Here is a 20,596-nt window from a genome sequence, read left to right on the forward strand (position 1 = left end):
CACGTCATGAATTAAAGATTAAATAGCATGACTACATGCAAATATATACGTAAGAACGTTTCATTTGAGAAGCACGTTTCCACGCAATTTTCAGCGTACGCTCTATGAAACTATTGAAGTTGCTACGTCGCGAACGAATCGTTGGAGAATGAAACGAAGGGTTGCTACGCACCTGAGTTGTGTAAATGCTCGTTATTCGAATTCAAGGGTGAATCGTGCCTGGAGGGTGGAGCAGGACTTCCTCGGCTCGCTGGGAGATCGTAAAGGTACACGTCGCCGCATTTCTGTGGCGTTACCACCTGCGCAAAAAATCATCAAACGCTCGTTAATAATCGTTCAAAGATCAAAAGATTATCGACATGTACCTTGGCTATTTCCTTGACACGTCGATACCTTTGTTTAAATCTATGCGAATTTCTTCATTACGAATAATTAGGCGCTCGTTTGCCATTTTCTCTTATTTTCTGAATACTTTGCAAACTTACATTTAAAATATAACATTTCTATAAAATATCTAATGTATATAATTTAATATCTAATAACATAGGGTTGTATCTTGGTCTTAGGAAAATAGAAGGTCAAAAAGCAGCAGGAAAATTAAGATTTTCTATCGAAATTCTGGTTAATATATTCAGATATTTATAATTACGCGCTGAATACAAAACACATTTCAATCGGCTGCTCCTTTATTTCTCTTCAGTTTAATACTTGCGACGTTGTTAATAATAATTTGTGAAGATGCTGCTTAACGAAACGTTTATTATAGAATTAGTGTTACATATTTCGCGAATCCAACTGGTATAGATAAAAGCGGAACGTAAATCCGCTCTAATAATCCTAAATGGAAATATAACCTCGGGGAGTACATGCATGTATACTGATTATCAGAATGAAAATGTTTTGCTGAACGTTACGAAAATGCTGTATATCTTCCAAATCGATTCGTTACTAGTCCATTAAACCATTCGCTTAATTAAGCAATGAACTATGCATGACAGATTGATAAATGATGTCTAAATTATATGAATTCATACTGACGATTTATTTCAGAATGTATATCTTTCATCAATATCTGGAAAACGTAGTAAATTGAATTGTATAATTATATTATCAACGGAAAAATGGAAAAACTACATGTGCATACATTATAGCGATAAAAAGATATACATTTTTCATCAACGGCAATGATTTATTAAGCTTTTTTTAATAGATTGCTTGAGTGGTCAAATTTACGAAAAGCCTAAAATTAGAAGAATAAAGAAAATTAGAAGATTTTTGCAATTAAGAAAAGATTAGAATTTGGAAAAATTCCTTTCAACCTGCCCATTATTATCGCTAATTTACAGGAATACAAGGAACTCTTCTTGCGCTCAGTTTCATCGATAATTATGCTAGTTTATGTATTATTCATTATGAAATACGCCACTATGTTGCTGATTGTTAATACGTTAATTAATAACGTCGAAAATATATCTATTCGCTAAAAAATACAAATCCCGCTAATTTTTACAAGTTTCACGTGTTTACCCTAAATAAAATGAAAAATTGCTGTTCAAGATTAAATTTCTCTTCTCATTTTCTGTGTCACGCTGAATGAGAAAAAGATTCAATATTTATGCAATCTCATAAAATCACATAAAATCCAAAACGAATCAAGGTGACGGAGATTTGTTTCAAAAATTGAAGACGATATTATCCCAAGAAAATGTAAAGTCGTTCGAGAGAAAATTGTTGGACGGGATCAGGGCGCAGCAAGGAAGAGGAAAGTCTGGCAGGGAAAGTATTTTCAAGAAGTTTAAATCGAGATCTATCGCGAGAATACGCGGATTATCTTCGTCAATTTAAACGGTAGACGTCTGTAGCGCGTTGTTAATGAATTTATCAAGGCGAGTGCCAATCAGCCGCTGCTCCGTTTCTCGATTTCGCAAAGTAGGCCCCGAGGAACTTCTTCAACTTTTTCTCCGCGTCGAAAGCTTAATTGCAATACCCTGTTAATTGAGTTTCCTCGCAGCAATGAACGGACCCCTTCGACACTTCGATCTCCTTCGAAATACAACAATCCTCCACCAGGTTTTTATGAAACGTTGCGGAAAATTAAGCGAAGAAATTGGAAATGTAAACAATAAGGTAAAACAGGAAACAGAAGGCAAGGAAGTAATTTATATGACTCGTATATTACTTTAATTAAATGTACAGCGACAGACGAAAGAAGGTCTATAAAATGAGAAGTATAAGACACCATAATTTTACAAAATCGATTTATATCCAATAGAAGACTGTTAACCAATATGATAAAGAATTTCTAGTGTAAAGGTTACTAAAATTTATAGTGTGTCAATTTTGAACTTTATTTCATCCTGTATGATATATCGACGAAATTAAGTCCGGATACAGACTTGATCAAAGAAATATTTCACACGTAACGATCTAATAAAATTCGTAAGAAATAGAACTTTGCCATTGTGTCTATATATGTAGAGTTGTATCGAATCGGTGAATTAGGAACAGATTCTTTTTTCTCTTGATTGTCTAGATATAGTCTAGACATTAGGTTGTTCGAAAAGTTTCTTTCGTTCCATGAGGAAATAATAAATGCACAACATTTTTTGTTTCATGTTATTTTATTAAATTATGATCCATTTTGTCGCAACAGAACATACATATTAATTCGATAAAATAATAGAAAACAAAAAAACGTTGTGCATTTGTTATTTGCCTATAGAACGAAAGAAACTTTCCGGACAATCTAACGCATAAAAATAATGGTAAAATTTGAAAAATTACCATTGGAAAAATATTTAGCAGGTGGATTGATGGGATTATCCAAGTAAGAGAACGAAATATTTACTGTTAGCAAAATTTACTCTTAGTAAAATGGACGGAACTGAATATAGATTTATGTCGTAGTATTTTTTCATTTTACGATGTATTTACATACGATTTTTATAGATCGTTGGAAGCATCGATAAAACCTAATAAATTAAAGAGCTGTGGGTGGAATATATTCGTAAGCCTAAATTTTTACCGGCTGTCGATCCATAAAGCTGCATTTGTAAAGTTGTCGACATTAATCTGCGCAACCTATAAACCCGTGCACCGTGAAATCCTTTTAAATGTACAGAGGCCGAATGAAACGTTAATTGAAACGGTCGGTAGTGTACGATTAAAATCTAGTTCGATCTGGAGAGAACGAAATTCGATTTGCGCTTTGCGATTCACGTAACGATTTTACTTCCGATAAAAATCACGACTTTGTGTCGCGTTGTCTTTCGTGCAGTTAATTGCGATAAGAAAAGAAGTAGCGCGAAACCTTGCAGAAATTAAAAAACGTTTCCTCCTTCTTTCCTCATCTTCATTTCGGTTTTAAAGAAAAGGAGAGAGATAATTAAACAATCGCAGAAATTGCAATTTTTTCTACGAAAAATATAATAATTAGATAAGAAGATATTTTAACCAATAAATGCAATTAGTCGTGCAAAAATTCACGAAACATGTAAAAACGTACGAGAGACGCTCAAAACGGTAGATCCAAATATTCCACAATTAAACTTAAGATACGTCTATATTCCAATATAATCAAGCACAATTATGATAATTCTAATTAAAACTCAGGCACACACAAACAATGAAAGTCTACATTAAATTCACAGTATCAACAAAAATCTTCAACTTCCTTAAAGAAGAACAAAAAAGAAAGAAAGAAACCCTCGAAATTCTTTAAACGAAACTACTTAAACAAACTACTTACAAACCCTATGACGTATCGAAACATTTTGATTCAGCCTCAACGTGTTTGGTGTCCTCCCTCGCAATAATTTAAAGGCGTAGCCTGTCCCAATTACGTGAAACGTTCTGTATGACAGTTGCGTTAGTTTGTATCTGTGTGCTACGTGTGTACGACTGGATACGCGGACACACGCCTGCGTTCGTTTCGACCGGTGAACCGCGATGCTGAACCAAGAGAAAATGCAATTTCGTCGACAAAACGCGAGCGGAAAAGAGGATGAAACGAGAGGAGAGAGGATGAAACGAGAGGAGAGAGTATGTTTTAGAGAGACACAGAGGGTAGGGAGTGAGGTAGTAGAGGGATGCATCTCTCTGGAGCGCAATCTCCGAGCTCATCGTTCGCTGCTTTACAATAATAGAGGCTCTTCAATTCTTGCGTTATACGTAAGCGTGCTACAATCTGTATTCTTTCTTCTATAGCGGCTCATGGTCCACGCGACGACTAAGACTTGTCCTGGTTGAAATACGTATATACCATCGATTATTAAACTTACGAAGGTATACTAGACACAATATATTATACGAAAGAAGAACGATGCCTTTTCTTACTGTTTCTGGTCCGCAGTGTGTTCGATCGAAGATAGTCGATAAGACAGCGCGCGAAAGCAAAATGGTAGTAGCGTTCTTTGTCGTAGATGCGATAGAAAGTGGAACAAAAGACGGTACAGTTGGCGGGTAATGCTGTGGAAACTTTGTGGACAAAAGAGAGGTGCTACTTTATACATCAAAGCTGTAGTTTTTGCAAGTTGCTAAAAAGGATCGGGTTTCTTAAACTTTTATATCGTCGGCTTTATATTATATTATGATGATCCTGTAATTAATAGTAAGTTTCTATATTTTTAATAGCTTCGATTTTCTACATTTCTACAATTATTTACAGAGGTAGATCTTTTAAGATTCTTCGTTTCATCTTTCGAGTGTCGAAGCTTTGTTTCTGCTTGTTAACTTGGAATTTTATTGGACTTCGTAGGTGTAGATAAATGAAATTCCTGATCAAATGAAATGAAATTATTGAACATATTTATCCTGTCAATTTAGGACTCTATAGTTAGAAGTAGTAATAGATTCAGTTGATAAGAATCACAGTGAATAACGTAATAGCGAAAGAAAGTCAGCAATATTTTTAGCTGACCTCGGGCATGCTTGCAAGTCTTTTTATCGTTCTAGCATCGATTGGCAAGGCTGCACAAAAACTCAAAGGTAAAACATCTAACGAAAGCTGTAATGAACGTGGCATTACGGGCACAAAATTACAGTAGCTTTAACACGAACGTGTCAGTATCTATTTTTCTTCCTTCTAACTCTTTCAACTTTTCATTTAGCAGTTACAGATAGGATCTTGCGAAACAGATTTAGTTCTTGTGTATTCACCTTACGTTTAAAAAATGAATCATTAAAATTGCACTAGAATGTCTGGGAAAACATTTACTTAGATAGAATCAACGATACGTTCCAGTTTCTACAACGCCATCGTATTGAATTGTTTACAAGAAAAATCAATATTACGTAATACGCAATATAAAAATCACTGTTCAAGTACTCGTAAGTCACACCTTCTCCTATTTGTTCAATTGATCGGAAAATGATAGCTGCGATCAACTGTATTACTTTCCAGCCAATTAAATAATTATCAACAGCAGAGCACAATTTCCGTCCAAGAACTTTACACAAAGGCCTTTGATCAAATTCACAAAATACTTTCTAATTGTAAATTCTAAAAGGAAACAAGTCCAAACATCCCCTAGAATATTCGGAACGTTACCTTCAACCATTATTCCCATTTTATTCCTCTAAAACTGAACATCAGCAAGCGGAATAACATTTCAATTGTGATCCTACATTTTATAAATTGAACGGTATCACTTTGAAGAACAGGAGAGAGATTGCCGATATTCTTTTTTTATTCAAGCTTATAAATAATCTCGTCGATTGCCCCTCGGTTTCTTCGGTTTATAACGTATGTTCGTGTTCTTCCGCGTGATACTATAGTTTCCCGCATTGTATTCTTCCCGAGCGATACTAGAAACAGCGACCCGATTACCATAGTATGCAATACTCTGGTCTAGTTGATGTCTTTTCTATATCCTTTCACGACTTTCAACGTTCCGTGTTTCCCATATTTAACGCTTAATGTAATATCTTTTTGTATCTATTTATGGATTCCCGTTCTCTTGTAACTTACGTAACTTAGCTTTTACTATCGTACAATAGGGTTAACGTCCATTAATAAATAAATAGATAAATACTACTTCTTTATTCTCGTTCGATCGAATTATTGCAGCGGCTGTCTCAACGAGATATCAAAATCTATCGAAGCTCGTAGACGCGACGAACTGGCAATTAGCGATTTTCCAGCCGCCCGACCCCATTGTTTCAAGTAAAGCAACCTCTCTTCCATCAAGAGGTAGCCTGAGACTCTTCGATCAGTGGAAAAGGAGGACAACAACAGGCGAGAGTCGGTTGCAGGAGGCCTAATATCCTGTCAGAAGTATCCACGAGAATGTGGGTCAGTCCTTATCGTTGCGTCGGCGTGCCAACCCTCGAAATAACAGACTGCCACACCCCTTTCGCCCGGAACGTAGCTCGGTTAACTCTCCCTAGGGAGGACTCGTCATCGATAAACCGTGATCGAACCTCGACCGCAAATCATTTCGGCCCCATTTCATTCACCGATCATGCCTGATCGGTTGCTATGGCGATACGTTCCGACGTTTCTCCAAACCGACTGAAAAAAGACTGGCAAAAAAACGCCTGTAGAGTTTGCGTTTCGAATTCATTTCATACATCGGAGAGAACGTTTTTTCTCTGTTCCTATCCTTTTTCTTTCCTCTTTTTTATCATTGTTTCATGCGCCAACAGCTTTGTATTTTGATCTTTTCAGCGGATATTTCGGTTGAAAGGCAAAGTGTAAGAGGATATGTTTCGTGCGCTATGTTGAGTGCAGTCGGTGGCTTTTTCCGTGAAGTTTGAAATTGTTTGATGCACGTTTGGCTCTAGAACTTTTTTGGCGAGCAGATTAAAATTCATTCTCTTTTTCGGATATTGGTTTTGTGCGAAAGAAATTGTAGTTTGGATTTAACACGAATTTTCTACTTACAATGAGTCGGCTTTGTGACATGGAAACTAACTTACAAGTGGAAAATTATACAAATGAGATAGAGTACGAGGTTCGTATTCACTTCTAATGACTGTTCTAACGTTTCATATGAATTTGCTATATTATGTGTCGATGGTTTTCCTCTTTGAGGAATTTTTTCCACAATTATCGCATGTACGTATATAAGGAACATATTGTAAGATTATCAGCGAATAACTTAACATTGAAATGTCACAAGAAATATTACCTTAAATTATCTTTAAGAAGTAAAATATGTAAGTGATAGTAGTATATTTATTAATTTCAGCTGGTCGGCCTTCGAACGAACTTGGCTACATTGCTCTTTATCTCGCTCATGTTACGTTCTTCCAACCTGCAATCCGTTCAGAAATCTTTCGTTTGATTGCTCCTATCGTTAATTACTGCTATTCTTATCGCTAATTCTCATTACGCTGAATTTGTTGATCGTTTGGTTTCTCTTGGTTTTAGAATATACTTGTTAGCATGTAGTTTGTACGAATGTCATAAATTTTCCATATTATTTGAGATACATCTTCTCATTATCTTTTTCATTGTTGGTTTCAACAAATTCTTGCGATAAGCAAAATTTTTCGATGTATTATACGTCGATAATATATGCGCTTCATTATTTTACATATAAATGTTTCGTAAAAAGTCTGTAAATATCTCTACCGCTTCTGATATTTCATTCACTGCCTAGTATTTAATATTCGATTGGCGTTTTACGTAGCATTTAATTACTTTCACGAGTGTATTTTTCAAATACACAGCTGCTTGGTTACGTGCGATGTCGAATTACTAATGATATTCGACTCGACGGTTTCGTTAAGTGGAAATGCTGCTGACATTAAATAAAACAGGAAACGTATGAAACTCTCGGAAACAAGTTTAATCAAATATTAATGACTATTTGATTGTATTTTCTCCCGATAAATTTAATATTAAATTCTACCATGGCTTGATATTTATATGTCCGTAATATCACTGATGAATTTATCTTCTTGTATTTTATTCTTCGTGAAAACTACCTGAACTCAATTCTCTCTATTCAATTCGTTCTTTCATCTTTCGAATTATTACGTTTGTATCGAGATCAACTAAATTGATAAACCAAATTATCCATCACCAAATTATCTGCCACATTCTTTCGAAAATCTAACAACACAAAACAATTCCATCCTGTGTTAAAGAAACATCAAATTCTTGGGCTAACAATAAGAAAGTAAAATAATACAAATATTCGACTCTTGTTTAATAAACAACTTCTTTGTAAGCTTTCAAATAACTTCTTGCTTTTCCCGAACAACGTGTTTGAACTGTATCATACTAACTACGAAAAATATTCGCACGTACTCTTTTTTCTTCAACGAATCTTTTTCCAGCTTCTATGCATGTCATTTCCATAGCGTCCAATCGAATATTTCTGATCATATGAAAGTACAACTAAACCATACGAAGTGTAATATTCCAGGACTCGAATAATCCGCGTGTAAACGTTACAATAAATACAATTAGCGTGCCAATACTTTTCGCAACCGCTGTACTTTCGAAACACATCTGCGAGATGCTCAAAGAGTTGCGCGCTTGACTCTTCTTCGGCGAAACATCAGCACTAAAATACTAATTGAAATTTGTTCCTAAGTCTCAAGGAGGATTCGTTCGCATTTAACGCTTAAAAAATATAAACTAAAAGATATTTCTCTGAACATAGAGGATACGTTCGTGTGCATAAGCGCATCAAGAGGAACGAATATTCGAGCGTATACAGAGTGGAATAGACTCATCCGACGTACGTACGATTTTCCTGGCCGATTGCAAATTCGATCATGCCTCGTGGCTCGATACACCGTGACTCAGAGCCTTAGCCAATCTGATTACAACCGGTTTACACGAGAATCTCCAGACGAAAATGGAGCGCAGCTTTCCGAGAGGGTGCGTGCGAACAAAGCGAACGAAACCAGATTATCTCTGATTTTCGACTGCGTCCGCAGGCGGATCCATGCGACGAGCTAATTTACGACGCGGAATTAGGTGACAGAATGCATCGTGGGGGAAGATCAATGTCCGGGAGATGCAATGTCAAGTGGAAAAGCGGAAGAGATGCGTCGGATGCGAGGGTAGATTGGATCGTTGTTCGTTTGCGTCTTGTTTAGAAACGATTATACATGTGATCGAGGACGTTCATGATAATTGAGGAATTAAGATGTGCAGCAAACGATGCTGGTAGCAAAAAAAGGACAAATCTATTATTATGGAAATTCTGTATGAAACATGACGAAGAAAGGTACAACGGTTACACGGTATTGGCACGCGCCCTTATTTTTCAACGAAGAGCTTTTTCTACCACGCTCGACATTTCATTTTCGTAGTATCAAAATTTTGTAGCCGCGCGGAAGTGCTGTTAAATGATTCGACATTTTTCATATATTTGGATTTAATTAGCGTGTGAGTACTGCAATGACTGTAGCAGTACGCGAATGTACACTGTAACGGATATAATGACGTGGCTTTTTGTAGCCACCGTATAGGTAGTTAGAAACATAAAATGGTAATGGCAAGTGTCCATTGGCACATTTAACTTAATTTCGTTAACCAAGAATGTAATGTATGTCTCATGTATCCTGGCGATGCTAGAAATTAAATAAATTACCACGAACCTTTTAGCTTCTAAATAATTAATGATTTAACGAATGACGACGAATGGGAATTGTCTCCGAAAAGGAAGACTTGTAATCCTCGATAAAGAACGATTAGCATTAGCATGAATCAAATGAACCGTGTTTCAGTCGGAATCGCTAGCAAAGTCGGATGCGCTCATTCGTTACAATACACGTTCCGGATATTTATTCGTCTTGATGCGTTTACGTACACACGCGTACGCGCGTGCATAAGCGTCGTAAATCTTGGTTAGGGTAGGGCCGTGGTCTCATGGGCGTTGCTCGTCATTTATCGAGCAGGATCAACGACATCGTTGGATTAGTAACTCCCCGGTGACGTAGAAGAGAGGCGGCAGCCGCGAAAGGCTTTTCAGCTTCCATTGTACGCCGAGCTTCTGACGAGCCAAGCAAACCGGGGGCCCTCGAGTGCCACTTTATCTATTTGCATGTTCAATTTCGTTCTTTGACGCGGCGACGCGAACGACAGACGCGACAGAATGCCTATTGTTCCGCCGAATGCGACGATGCGATCGTGTTCGTGCGATGATCGGAAGTAGCCTGTTTTCGGGGATCGTTTCGAAAGCTTCTTCTGGGAAACGAAGTGATTTCATAGGGTTGGCACGATGATAGACAGGATGCGCAAATTCTACGGATAATTTTAAGCGTTTCACGCCCCACGTTGCTTACACGCTACATTACAGCTTGATAAATTATCAGGTTGTCCGAGAAGTTTCTTTCGCTTTATAAGAAAATCATAGACGCACAATATTATTTTAATTTTAATATTAGTTTATTATACGAATTATGCACGAACGTAATAATAGAAATATAACGAAACGGATCATACCTAATTCAATAAAATAAAATGAAACAGAAATTGTTGTTCATCTATTATCACCTTATGAAACGAAAGAAACTTTTCGGACAACCTAATGGTTGGCCTCTTGCTTTAAATCGATACTTTGCCAATTAACTAAACGATAAATGTGTTTTGTCTGATCTCGCGTTTTAGTACATTGCATCTTCTTTGCCAAATCATCCGAAAAACATGCTTCCGTTATTCGTAATTAATGGGAAAAAATCTTTTTCGCAGGATAAAAAATTCGTCTCCGACAGACATAATGCAGCGTGTTTTTTTTTTTTTTTTTTTATTTCATATGACAGATAGCTTTTGGGGAAATTGGGTACGTTTTAATTGGAACGATACTGAGTTCCTTTTTTTTTTATAGCAAAAAGGGAGCGTTTTCGGTGGGGAATATTTTTTAATTGTAACGGCGGGCACTTTTTTTAATCGTCGACCTTTTCAGGGTTGAATTGCATTCGATTGGATTGAAGGGCAATTATTTTTATTAATCGTTGATAATAGAGGCACGTTTCTGCTGCTGTTTTTCTCGAAAGATAATACAGCGTTCTAAAATTTAAGAAGGTTGGAAATAAAAATATTTGTCGTTTAGTTAATTAATAACTCGTTAAAGCGTCAAGGTAAGGGCTTCTAATTGCGAAGACAGAAAGTTCTCGGATAAAATATTTTGTAATTACAACGAAGAGATAGATGTTTTCAATAAGAAAAGCCATTTCTCAGATTTACTCAAAAAAGAAAAATAAAAATGAAATGGCTGCGTAAATTTTTAGAATTATAATATTATCGTCAATTGCATTCTTCAATGATCTTATGCGATTCGTTTTGCTCAATTGAAATTATACGATATCAATAAGATAAATTAATAGGAAATAAATAAACTGAACGTTCCTATAGATATAAGAATATTAGATATTAAAATAAATTTCGAGAAAAGAAGACATTTTATGTGATAGATGTAAAATATCATAAAGATGTGTGGAACAACGAAAAATTATATTTCAAGTATTTAAAGATTTGACATGGAACAATTTCGAACTGTGATAGAAGAACCATCGATAGTTGAACGCTTTTCTAAAAGCAAAACTTTTCACGAATTACTAAATCTATTGGTCATTTTAATATTACAGTGAAAGTGCCTGGCGAATAACTCATAGCTGAGAAATGAGATGAAACCGTGAAGAATTTATCGCAACAACGCGGCGCCTGTCGGTTTCGTTATAATTGAATACCATAATATAGAACTTCTTGACCCAGTTACGAAGTTCTATCGGAAATTCCAAAGTTTGCTCTCTGTACATATTAATATTAGATACATCGTTTCAAGTGAAGTGCTTTTTCCAAGCAGCTATCTAAGAACTTTTATCCTGCCTTCCGAATTAATTACAACAAATTAAGCTACGTAAATAGATGCTTCTTTCAACGACATTTCACTTTCATCATTTTTAAACGTGCCTTTATCAAGTTAACGTTTATTACTAAAAACTTTCGAGACCTTATGGCAGATCAATAATTTAACCTATCAAGTACTCTGAATAGTAGAATATGCTTCAATTAATACTTATTAATTATACATATAATTACAATATATACAGGGTGGTTGGTAACTGGTGGTACAAGCGGAAAGGGGGTGATTCTACGCGAAAAAAGAAGTCGAAAATATAGAATAAAAATTTTTCGTTTGAGGCTTTGTTTTCGAGAAAATCGACTTTGAATTTTGGTTCGGTACGCGCGCACTTTATCACGTCTCGTTATAACGGATCTTACTGTAGATCGTTGTCTCGATGGATATTATCGCAGTTTAAGTTTGTTTTTGCCGTAACGGAAAATTAGGAATATATAATGAAATAATATGAAGTAATCATAAAGTTTATTATTACAAAAATTGCTGAAAATGTTGCTCATTCTGCCGAACACATACCTCTGCTCTTCTAATTAAATTTCTATGAACACTTTCTAACCTATTCGATTGTTTTAAAGTATGAAAGGCTACGATAATCTTTTCTTTCAATTGCTCGCAACTTGCGATTTCTTCAGAATAGACAATTGATTTAATATGACTCCATAAATAAAAGCCAATTTCCGCTTGTGCCACCAGTTACCAACCACCCTGTATAATAAACGAATTTCACTAGAATATACAAACTAACGACTAGGATACGTGAATTTTATCGAAATACACGAATTAATGGTCGATTGAAAGCTATACTTACTACCTTCTTATAAAAGTAACAAATTATATATTCAGATGATCCATTAAAAAGCTCAACGATAGCTCATCTTCTTTTTTTTCAATAAAATATATGATCATGTTAACGTACTTGTCGTATGTTAGATATCACAATTTGAAATAATGTTGGTAATCTTTCTGTCAGTTTAGGACAACTTTCTTCGTCTGACTCGTAGCTTAGAAATTAGATTTCTATAATCTTTGACAATTGCCAGGTACTAATGTTGTAATTCTATATCAGTAGCTAGGAATTAATTCTATCGTCATAATGTTTTATTATATATAACTTGAATTTACAAAGTATAAAATTACTGCAGATCCCTCCATTTATAATTTTGTCATTGAATTATACCCTGTCAAAGATAAATAAGTATCAGGACACTTTTGAAGGATAGTGTAGGTTCAATTAATTTTCTCCTTTCATTCTTGCGTATTCTTTTGATGTAGTTGCTATATCGATAACAATTTGTTTCATTTCAATCTACTCAGATATAAAAGTATCCTTCGAATTACCTTGAAATATTTAATAATTATTTAAAAAATCCTCACACACGCTTCTTCGCACATACAGCGATCGGAAGCTTTTAGTCAATATCATATGTGTATCGATTTACGTCGAATTAAATCTCGCGTAATAGTTTGAATACCAAAGATTAATTCAAGTCGAATAATTCATAACCACAGTCCCTATAGCAATTAAAAAATTATCTACGTTTAAATACTTGATCAACTTGTCCCAGTGACAACCGATTAACACAACTGTCCCCATAATTATCTCAGCTCACTTTTCATAGTTTTTGACACGCCACTTTTCTCCATCTGCTAATTTGTTGAATCTTAAGGATCGTGACTCGATATCGATGTCATCGTTCGGGTTTTCGCCTGTTAATTAATCCAGCCCAACCTTTAATTATCGCGTGTTTCCGCGGCGACTCGTTGGATACGATTTCGAAACACTGTCTCCATTCGATCGTCAGGAGAAACAGTGCGAATCGAACGAAAGACCAAGGACGAGGCTCGTATCGAGTTATTTCTCGACGAGAAACTCGTTTCCTGGCGACTAAATCGCCGTTTCATCCCTGAAACTCGCGAACGCTCAGCGAAACGTAAACGAATTTTAATTTAGATTTTGTAACTTAAAAAATAGAAGTGCGAGCGTGGACGCACAACAACATAGCTGCGATCCGCTGGAACAATGAAACGACTGCAAACTTGCAGATTAAATATACCAAATATATGAAAAATACAAAGCACCCGATCGCTCGATTATAAGAATTTCATAATTTTTCGAACGATGATGTAAAAGTCAGTTGTGTGGCTAATTCGGAGATTTATTTTACTTTGTCGGTGTAAACGTCAAATTCATGTGCTGTTGTGCTGGAATTTTATTAATATTTCGTCGAGTCTACTCTTCAAACGTTTGATTACACAAAAATTTTTATTTGCATATAAAATTCGACAATATGATTTTCGACCAATTCAGTTTTAAAGGTAAATCGAGAATGTTAACAATTGCTTCAATCCCAACGTTCTAAAACGTTTCATACAATTATTCAATTACTAAATTACAAGTTTTACTAAATCAGATTAGTTTTCTTCGTTCGCTGAGAAATCCCTTTTCTGCAGTTATGTGAATATTCCACAGGACCGGCGATATCGTAACACTCTACTCGAAAACTATTTCCCAAGAAATTTTAATGATTTAAGTGACAATATAACGTAACGATAGAACTTTAAAGTTGGACATTTCACAGTTTAGTTACTTTTGTGCTATTTAAAAAAAAAGAAAAATATTACTTCCCATGTTACTAAAATTTATCGCAGTAACTGAAATCTAAAATATTTTCCATTTCCAACTTATTTTGAACACATTCAGATTCATTAACGCAAAACCTTCAATTATATTTCAACCTATGGAAATCACGAGCCACTAAATTTAGATCCTGGCCTAGAGCGAAGCTTTTTCAAGGAAACAGGGCAAACGCTAAAGAAAAGCAGTTGTCTTTCCCCGTGTTTCATTCAGAAGAAAATATCTAAGCTGGAAGTTTATGGAAGACTGTTTGCATTTGCTGAAACTGATAACAGCCGATAGATCGATTTGGAAGGAAAGCAACACCAAAGGGAACTTCTCTGTGCAACGTCCTCTCTTTTTCTTAAGAAGATAATACTTTCGCGATCCGTTTTATGGAATCGGTTGAATAGGTCCGATAGGTTCGAACTGGATTACGAACGATAAAACCAAGGACTGAAAGAAGTTTTAGATGGCAAACGGAGTGGGAAGTAGACTGGAAAAGGCAACGAAGGTTTCATTTGTCTTGCTATCGGGAGAAAATGATTGGAAGTGTTTGACGAGTGAAAAGAAGGTATTGTATTGCGTTGTATTGAATATAGAAGAAAATCAACTTACTACGATATCACTGTTTTATTTAAGTAATTAACGTTCGTTGCTTCGACGCGCAAAATTTCTTTCTTACATCTTTCTAATTAAAGAAAGTACCGTATGTGGTAGCTTGTCCGAAAAGTTTCTTTCGTTTTATAAGGAAATAATAGACGCACAATGTTTTTTGTTTTATATCAGTTTATTGAATTACGCGCGAATATAATAATAGAAATATAACGAAACGGATCATACCTAAATCAATATAATAATATAAAACAGAAATTGTTGTTCATCTATTATCATCTTATGAAACGAAAGAAACTTTTCGGACAACCTAATAATATTCGATTTCAAGCGATGCGTTCGTGTTGCTTATTACATTTATTTCATTTATTTATAATAACTGTATAGTGGTTGAAAAAGGCGATATTTCTTTTCACGATGTTACGTTTGACGAGTAGCGAGAGCGAAAGAAATTTACAGTAATTGCACTTACACCCTTTTAATAATAATAAATTCTAATAATAATGATTTAATTGTCCAGAAACAAATTCTATCGTGTTCCATGTTTAACTGGTAAAACTGTTGGGTCTGTGGACCAACTTGGAAATTCGGACGAGTGTTATATAAATAGCGAGCGTCACTTTGATAAAATGATTTTATTATAAACCGCGGTGTACGTGAATTATTTCGATACGCGTACAATAATTTTAAGTTGACACGATCTTTCACCTTGAAATACGAATAGCAATTTCATCTTCTTCCGAGATTAATCAGCACCAACCTTATAAAAGTGGCTGACGCGAATAATAATGTTTCCCAATTACAAATTTCTCATCGGGAATTCCTATGTGTTATTCGTGACGAGGTGTTGAAGTTCCCACTTTTTCAATCCCAAGAACGTCCAGATATATTTTTCTAAATTTCTTAAAGTAAAATTTATTCTCCACCTTTTAAGACGATGCGTCAAATGTCGTGGCTTTTTACCAACAATTGTTATGCGTGAAACCTCCTTTTTCTACTTGCGAAATGCAGTGAGAAGTCAATGTAAAGGCAGACGAGAGGAATCTATTTGCAGAAATTATAAGGAGAGAAAACGAAGAAAAATTGTTTTCACGTGAATCAGGATTTATTGGCTTAAAGTTTCCAAAATAGGATTTTTATTTGTCAAATAAATCCCGTTGGGCAATTGAAGTCGACGGCAGATCATTTTTTTTTTCAGAACGTAGCTGTCATTTACTGTTTCGATAGCTTGATAAACGTTCTGGGCCATGCCAGAAACGTCAAACTCCGAAATAACAGGGAAAATCAAATTTAAAGAGAAGAGAAAAAGTGTCGGAAAGAATTTACCCGTCGAATCTTTAACGACGAACCCGAACTTCCAATAACGTTCTTTCGCTTTCTAACCAGGTCTCTGGCTTTTTATCACATCATACTGGTAGTTCTATATGAACCAATCAAATATTCATTCAGCTACCTTCAGAAACATAATTTTTGTAATATCATATTTGGTGTTATATTTCTAGAAATATTTTAGTATAAAATTAGGTTTTCAAATTATGTCTAGTTAAGTTATATTTTATTAGGAATTGGAAGAAATGTAATTTGAAAGTTATCGAAATCTTAAAAAATTTGCGCAGCTTCTAAAATATACAAAATCAACACAGAGTACATATGTTCGTATAGAGCATAGAGCGAAAGAATTCATCTCATCGCATACGTATACCGATGCATTGAGAAAAATTGCACAACTTTCATCGTGTGGTAAATATGCCAAATCACGACTTTCCATGATGACAGAATTACTTTCTTTACATTTGACGTTGCCTAGAAACAACACTGTGTACTTTGAAATGTTATTACCGTAAAATCATCTTCTCGTACATATAATCAAAGAAAATGGAACTTCAGTACAAATCTGTTTTTAATTAAACGATAAACATATACATTATGACTGAAAATAGTCCTATTCTCTCTCAATAGATTACGCGTGTCTTGCAAAAGGTAGAACGTATTTCTACTAAGGATAATCGAAAACAAAAAGATGTTTTCACCACAATGCAAGGCAACTCGACCATGGAAGGATTAAAAAACCCAAGAAACTTACACGAGCCATAACACACAGTGCAACATATAAATTTCTACGTATTCGCTAAAGTCGATCCTAATTTTGACCTATTCTATCCTCTTTGAAAATTATAAAGAAAAGTCGTCCTAACAATCGTGAAAGAAAAAACGCTTTTTACACGGTCCAAGAAACGTTCGATCGTGAAATCGTTAAAAAAAAAAAAGAGGACCAAGAAACGACGAAACCGAATATCCGATGCAACACGACCCAGACCACAAACAATTAGCCTCTTCTAGCCCCAAAACCTGTCGTTTGATACCCAACTTTCGTGTGATCCCCTCGCCCACGCCCCTCTGGTTACAAAATCGCAGCACACGCGACCTCTAACAGGTTGATTCGTCGATTTGCAGGGCCGCGAGTAGCGTGAAAGAGCGTGGTTCATCGACGAATACACGCTGCTGTAGGCGTAGCAGAGAGGCCGCGAGTGACATTGACACGGGCTGATCCGATGTCCAAAAGATGGAAGTGTGGTCTATGGTCATGATACGGTTTCTGCTTTGCTGAATTAAAGCAGCACGCGATTCCGCTATTACTCTGCTTGCCGGCATGAATCGAATAGTACTATGGTAGTGGACTCGTAGTAGGGAGGACGAAGGGCGATAGTCGAGGTGGTGCGAAGGGAAGGGGGTTGGTCTCCAAGTGAAAAAGAGGGTGGACGGTTGGCCTGGCACGAGTGTGCATGGAGGGAGGGATGCGTCGGTCGATACCAGCGTCGCGGCGCTAACTGTGAAAGCTCGTATTACCCCATGCACGCGAGAGAAAGAGAGAGAGCACAGAGGGAGGGGAGGGAGGAGGGAAAAATGAGGGTTGGATAGAGGAGAAGGGAAGGTTGGAAGGATAGAGGTGAAAGAGGGAGAGGAATGGAACAGATGGATGGAGAAAGGAGAGAGCCAGAGAGGTGAAGGAGAAGAGAAATGCAGAGGGGTTTGTGTAGGTGGAGAGAGAGAAAGAGAGAGAGAGAGGGAGAGAAAGAGAAAGAGAGAGAAACGGGTATGGGAAGCAGAGAAGATAGAAAGACGGTCTCCATGGAAACGCGAAAGGAGCCTCTCTAACTTCCTGCACGAGCAGGACCTTCAGGCCTGTCTCAGCTAGTGATAAGGATTTTTCTATTCCGCCCTATGTGCGGTTAGAGGGTTCTGCAGCCTGTATAGAGTGAATGAAACGCGAATTTAACACTACGTATTGTTTAGGGCATGAGTGCCACTTGCTTCTGTTCGTTAGGAGGCGGTGATACGCTTTGCTGGACGGCGGGGATGTTTGGGTGTGGAATTGGGTTTTAGGAGGAAACTGCACGAGTCTTTGTTTGGAGACGATATCGTATGTAAATGTATGATAGAGGTATGCAGATTACGGTGGAGCAGATTTGGCTTGGAATAGAATTGTTTTCGTATGGTACCGTATGCAGGATAAGGCTAGGATAGTAAGTGTTAGACGTAACTTTGTTTATGATAGATTTGCAAGTAGATTAGTAGATGTTTGTGCATTGATGGGAAACATCAAAATATAAAAATGTATAAAACATAATGTATAATGTAGAAAAATATGTGAAATATTTACAGAAAAACAGTCGCCTTATTCAGGTTCTGTCTCTTTAGCTACGTCCATAAAGATATTGAAACTACACGAACATCCACATCTACGTATTTAAAAGAGAATTGCAGTTCTGTGAAATTAAACGAGGATTGATATCGTTTGGTGGAAATCTTTTATTAGAGCTGAATAAAAGCTTAAAAATGTTTAACGAAGATCTAGAGCGATTTAAAAATATTATAGTAGGAATAAGTATATTTTTAACGCCAATATTGAGGTAGATATTGAGAATTGATAATTTGACACCCGGATGCTCGATTATTAATACGAAGGCTAAATGTATCAGTATATTTAACGATATTAATCAAAATGTATATTACTCATAAAATGTTGATACAATTCGTTATGTACAATAATATTCGTAAATATTTCCCACTACTTCATATACCTATATTTCTAATAATATTCATCGAAACTTACTAAACTACGTTGAACGAACACGCAAATTTTTCTTAAATATTTTTGTGAAATTACAGAAACGACAATGACACATTCTTCGACTATTTAAAAAGTTACTTTATACGAGACAAAGGCCCTAATTCTTCGCGATGTGATGAAGATTTCACAAATAACTATTATTTCACCCACATTTCTGAAGCGTATATCGATAATGACAGGTTTCACGTTACTCAACAAGTTCATAGCATCCAATCGCATCCAAGTTGCACGTTTTTCTGCGAAATCTAAATGCTAGGAAAATCGTGGGCACGTTAAATCGGCTGCTTACTAAACTCCTTGCGCGAGACTTGAAATTCCAAAAGTTCTGGAACCGCTTCTCCCCTGCAAAAAGACACTTTCCTCTGGCTCGCTAATTTAGTTCTCGTAAAATGTAAATTAACCAAGATTTTACACGACCAACGACAAAGGAATTACCAAGACTGCCGAGCGTTAATTCCTATCTTAAAAACTTGTCGCGAGGCGCGATAAGGATACATCTAACAAAGAAAGAAAGAGAAGCTACTTTTGCGAAGTAGCTGTCGCAAGGAAGAGCGTTGAAGAATTATGCAGAAGGAACGTTTAAGTTCAGTTTACCGTAAATGAGAAACTTGAGATACCATAGTACCCTTTGAAAATAAAAGAATTTAAACGACACTTTTCCTAGTCCGCCAGTCGACGCATACTTATTCTTCTTCGAGATGCACTTCGAACGTTTAAAGGCATTCGTGAGGCATTTTTACGTATTAAATTTGAAGATAATGTTCGGCTACGCAAGTGGTAGAAAGGAGTTAATAATATAAGGAAGTGGATCAGTCACGGAAAGCTTCGATTCTTACCAGGATATTTCTTTAATTTTTAAAACAGATATTGAAAACTTCAAAGATATTGAAAACTCACAAGTGGAACAAGATAACGAAGAAATGCTACTATGAATCGTAAAATACATTTTGGATTGCCAGAGTACCATTCAATACGTTCCGCGAATCTTGGAATCTGATTAATTATTAAAATATAAAATTCCATCCGATCGAGAAAGATATTTTTCAATTAATCATACGACATTACTTTCCATTATTTTCATTCTCTGCAGCAACTCGTTGTAACGAAATCTAACACGTTATACATTAGTTCTATTTCCATCGTTTATCGTTCAAACGAAGCTATAACTTACGAATCACGTATATAATGTCACAAGCATCGCAAACATTTTATCATCCGTCAAATTACGAAATCACCCACTCACCTCCTAAATCCTATTCAATCTAAGCAATTCATTGTCGCTGCAATTTTGTACAAAATCTAGCACCGTACGCATTGATCCCATGTCCACGTATTTATCATTGAAACGGAGAAGAACCACGCGATATCACAAACATCCAGATAATTCCATCAACCGTCAAATTACAAAAT

The 20,596-nt window shown here is 36.0% G+C and overlaps 1 protein-coding gene across 1 annotated transcript in view; it reads right to left on the bottom strand.

Moving 5' to 3' along the window:
* Nucleotides 1-20,596, bottom strand: part of LOC100651250 (breast cancer anti-estrogen resistance protein 1) — a 162,072-nt gene that overhangs the window by 17,772 nt on the left and 123,704 nt on the right. The window contains exon 4 of the mRNA XM_003396813.4: nt 173-299. Coding sequence (XP_003396861.1) covers nt 173-299 — 127 coding nt within the window. The remainder of the gene's footprint in view (nt 1-172; nt 300-20,596) is intronic.

Source organism: Bombus terrestris, chromosome 7, assembly GCF_910591885.1.
Source record: "Bombus terrestris chromosome 7, iyBomTerr1.2, whole genome shotgun sequence".
Classification (NCBI taxonomy): Eukaryota; Metazoa; Arthropoda; class Insecta; order Hymenoptera; family Apidae; genus Bombus; species Bombus terrestris.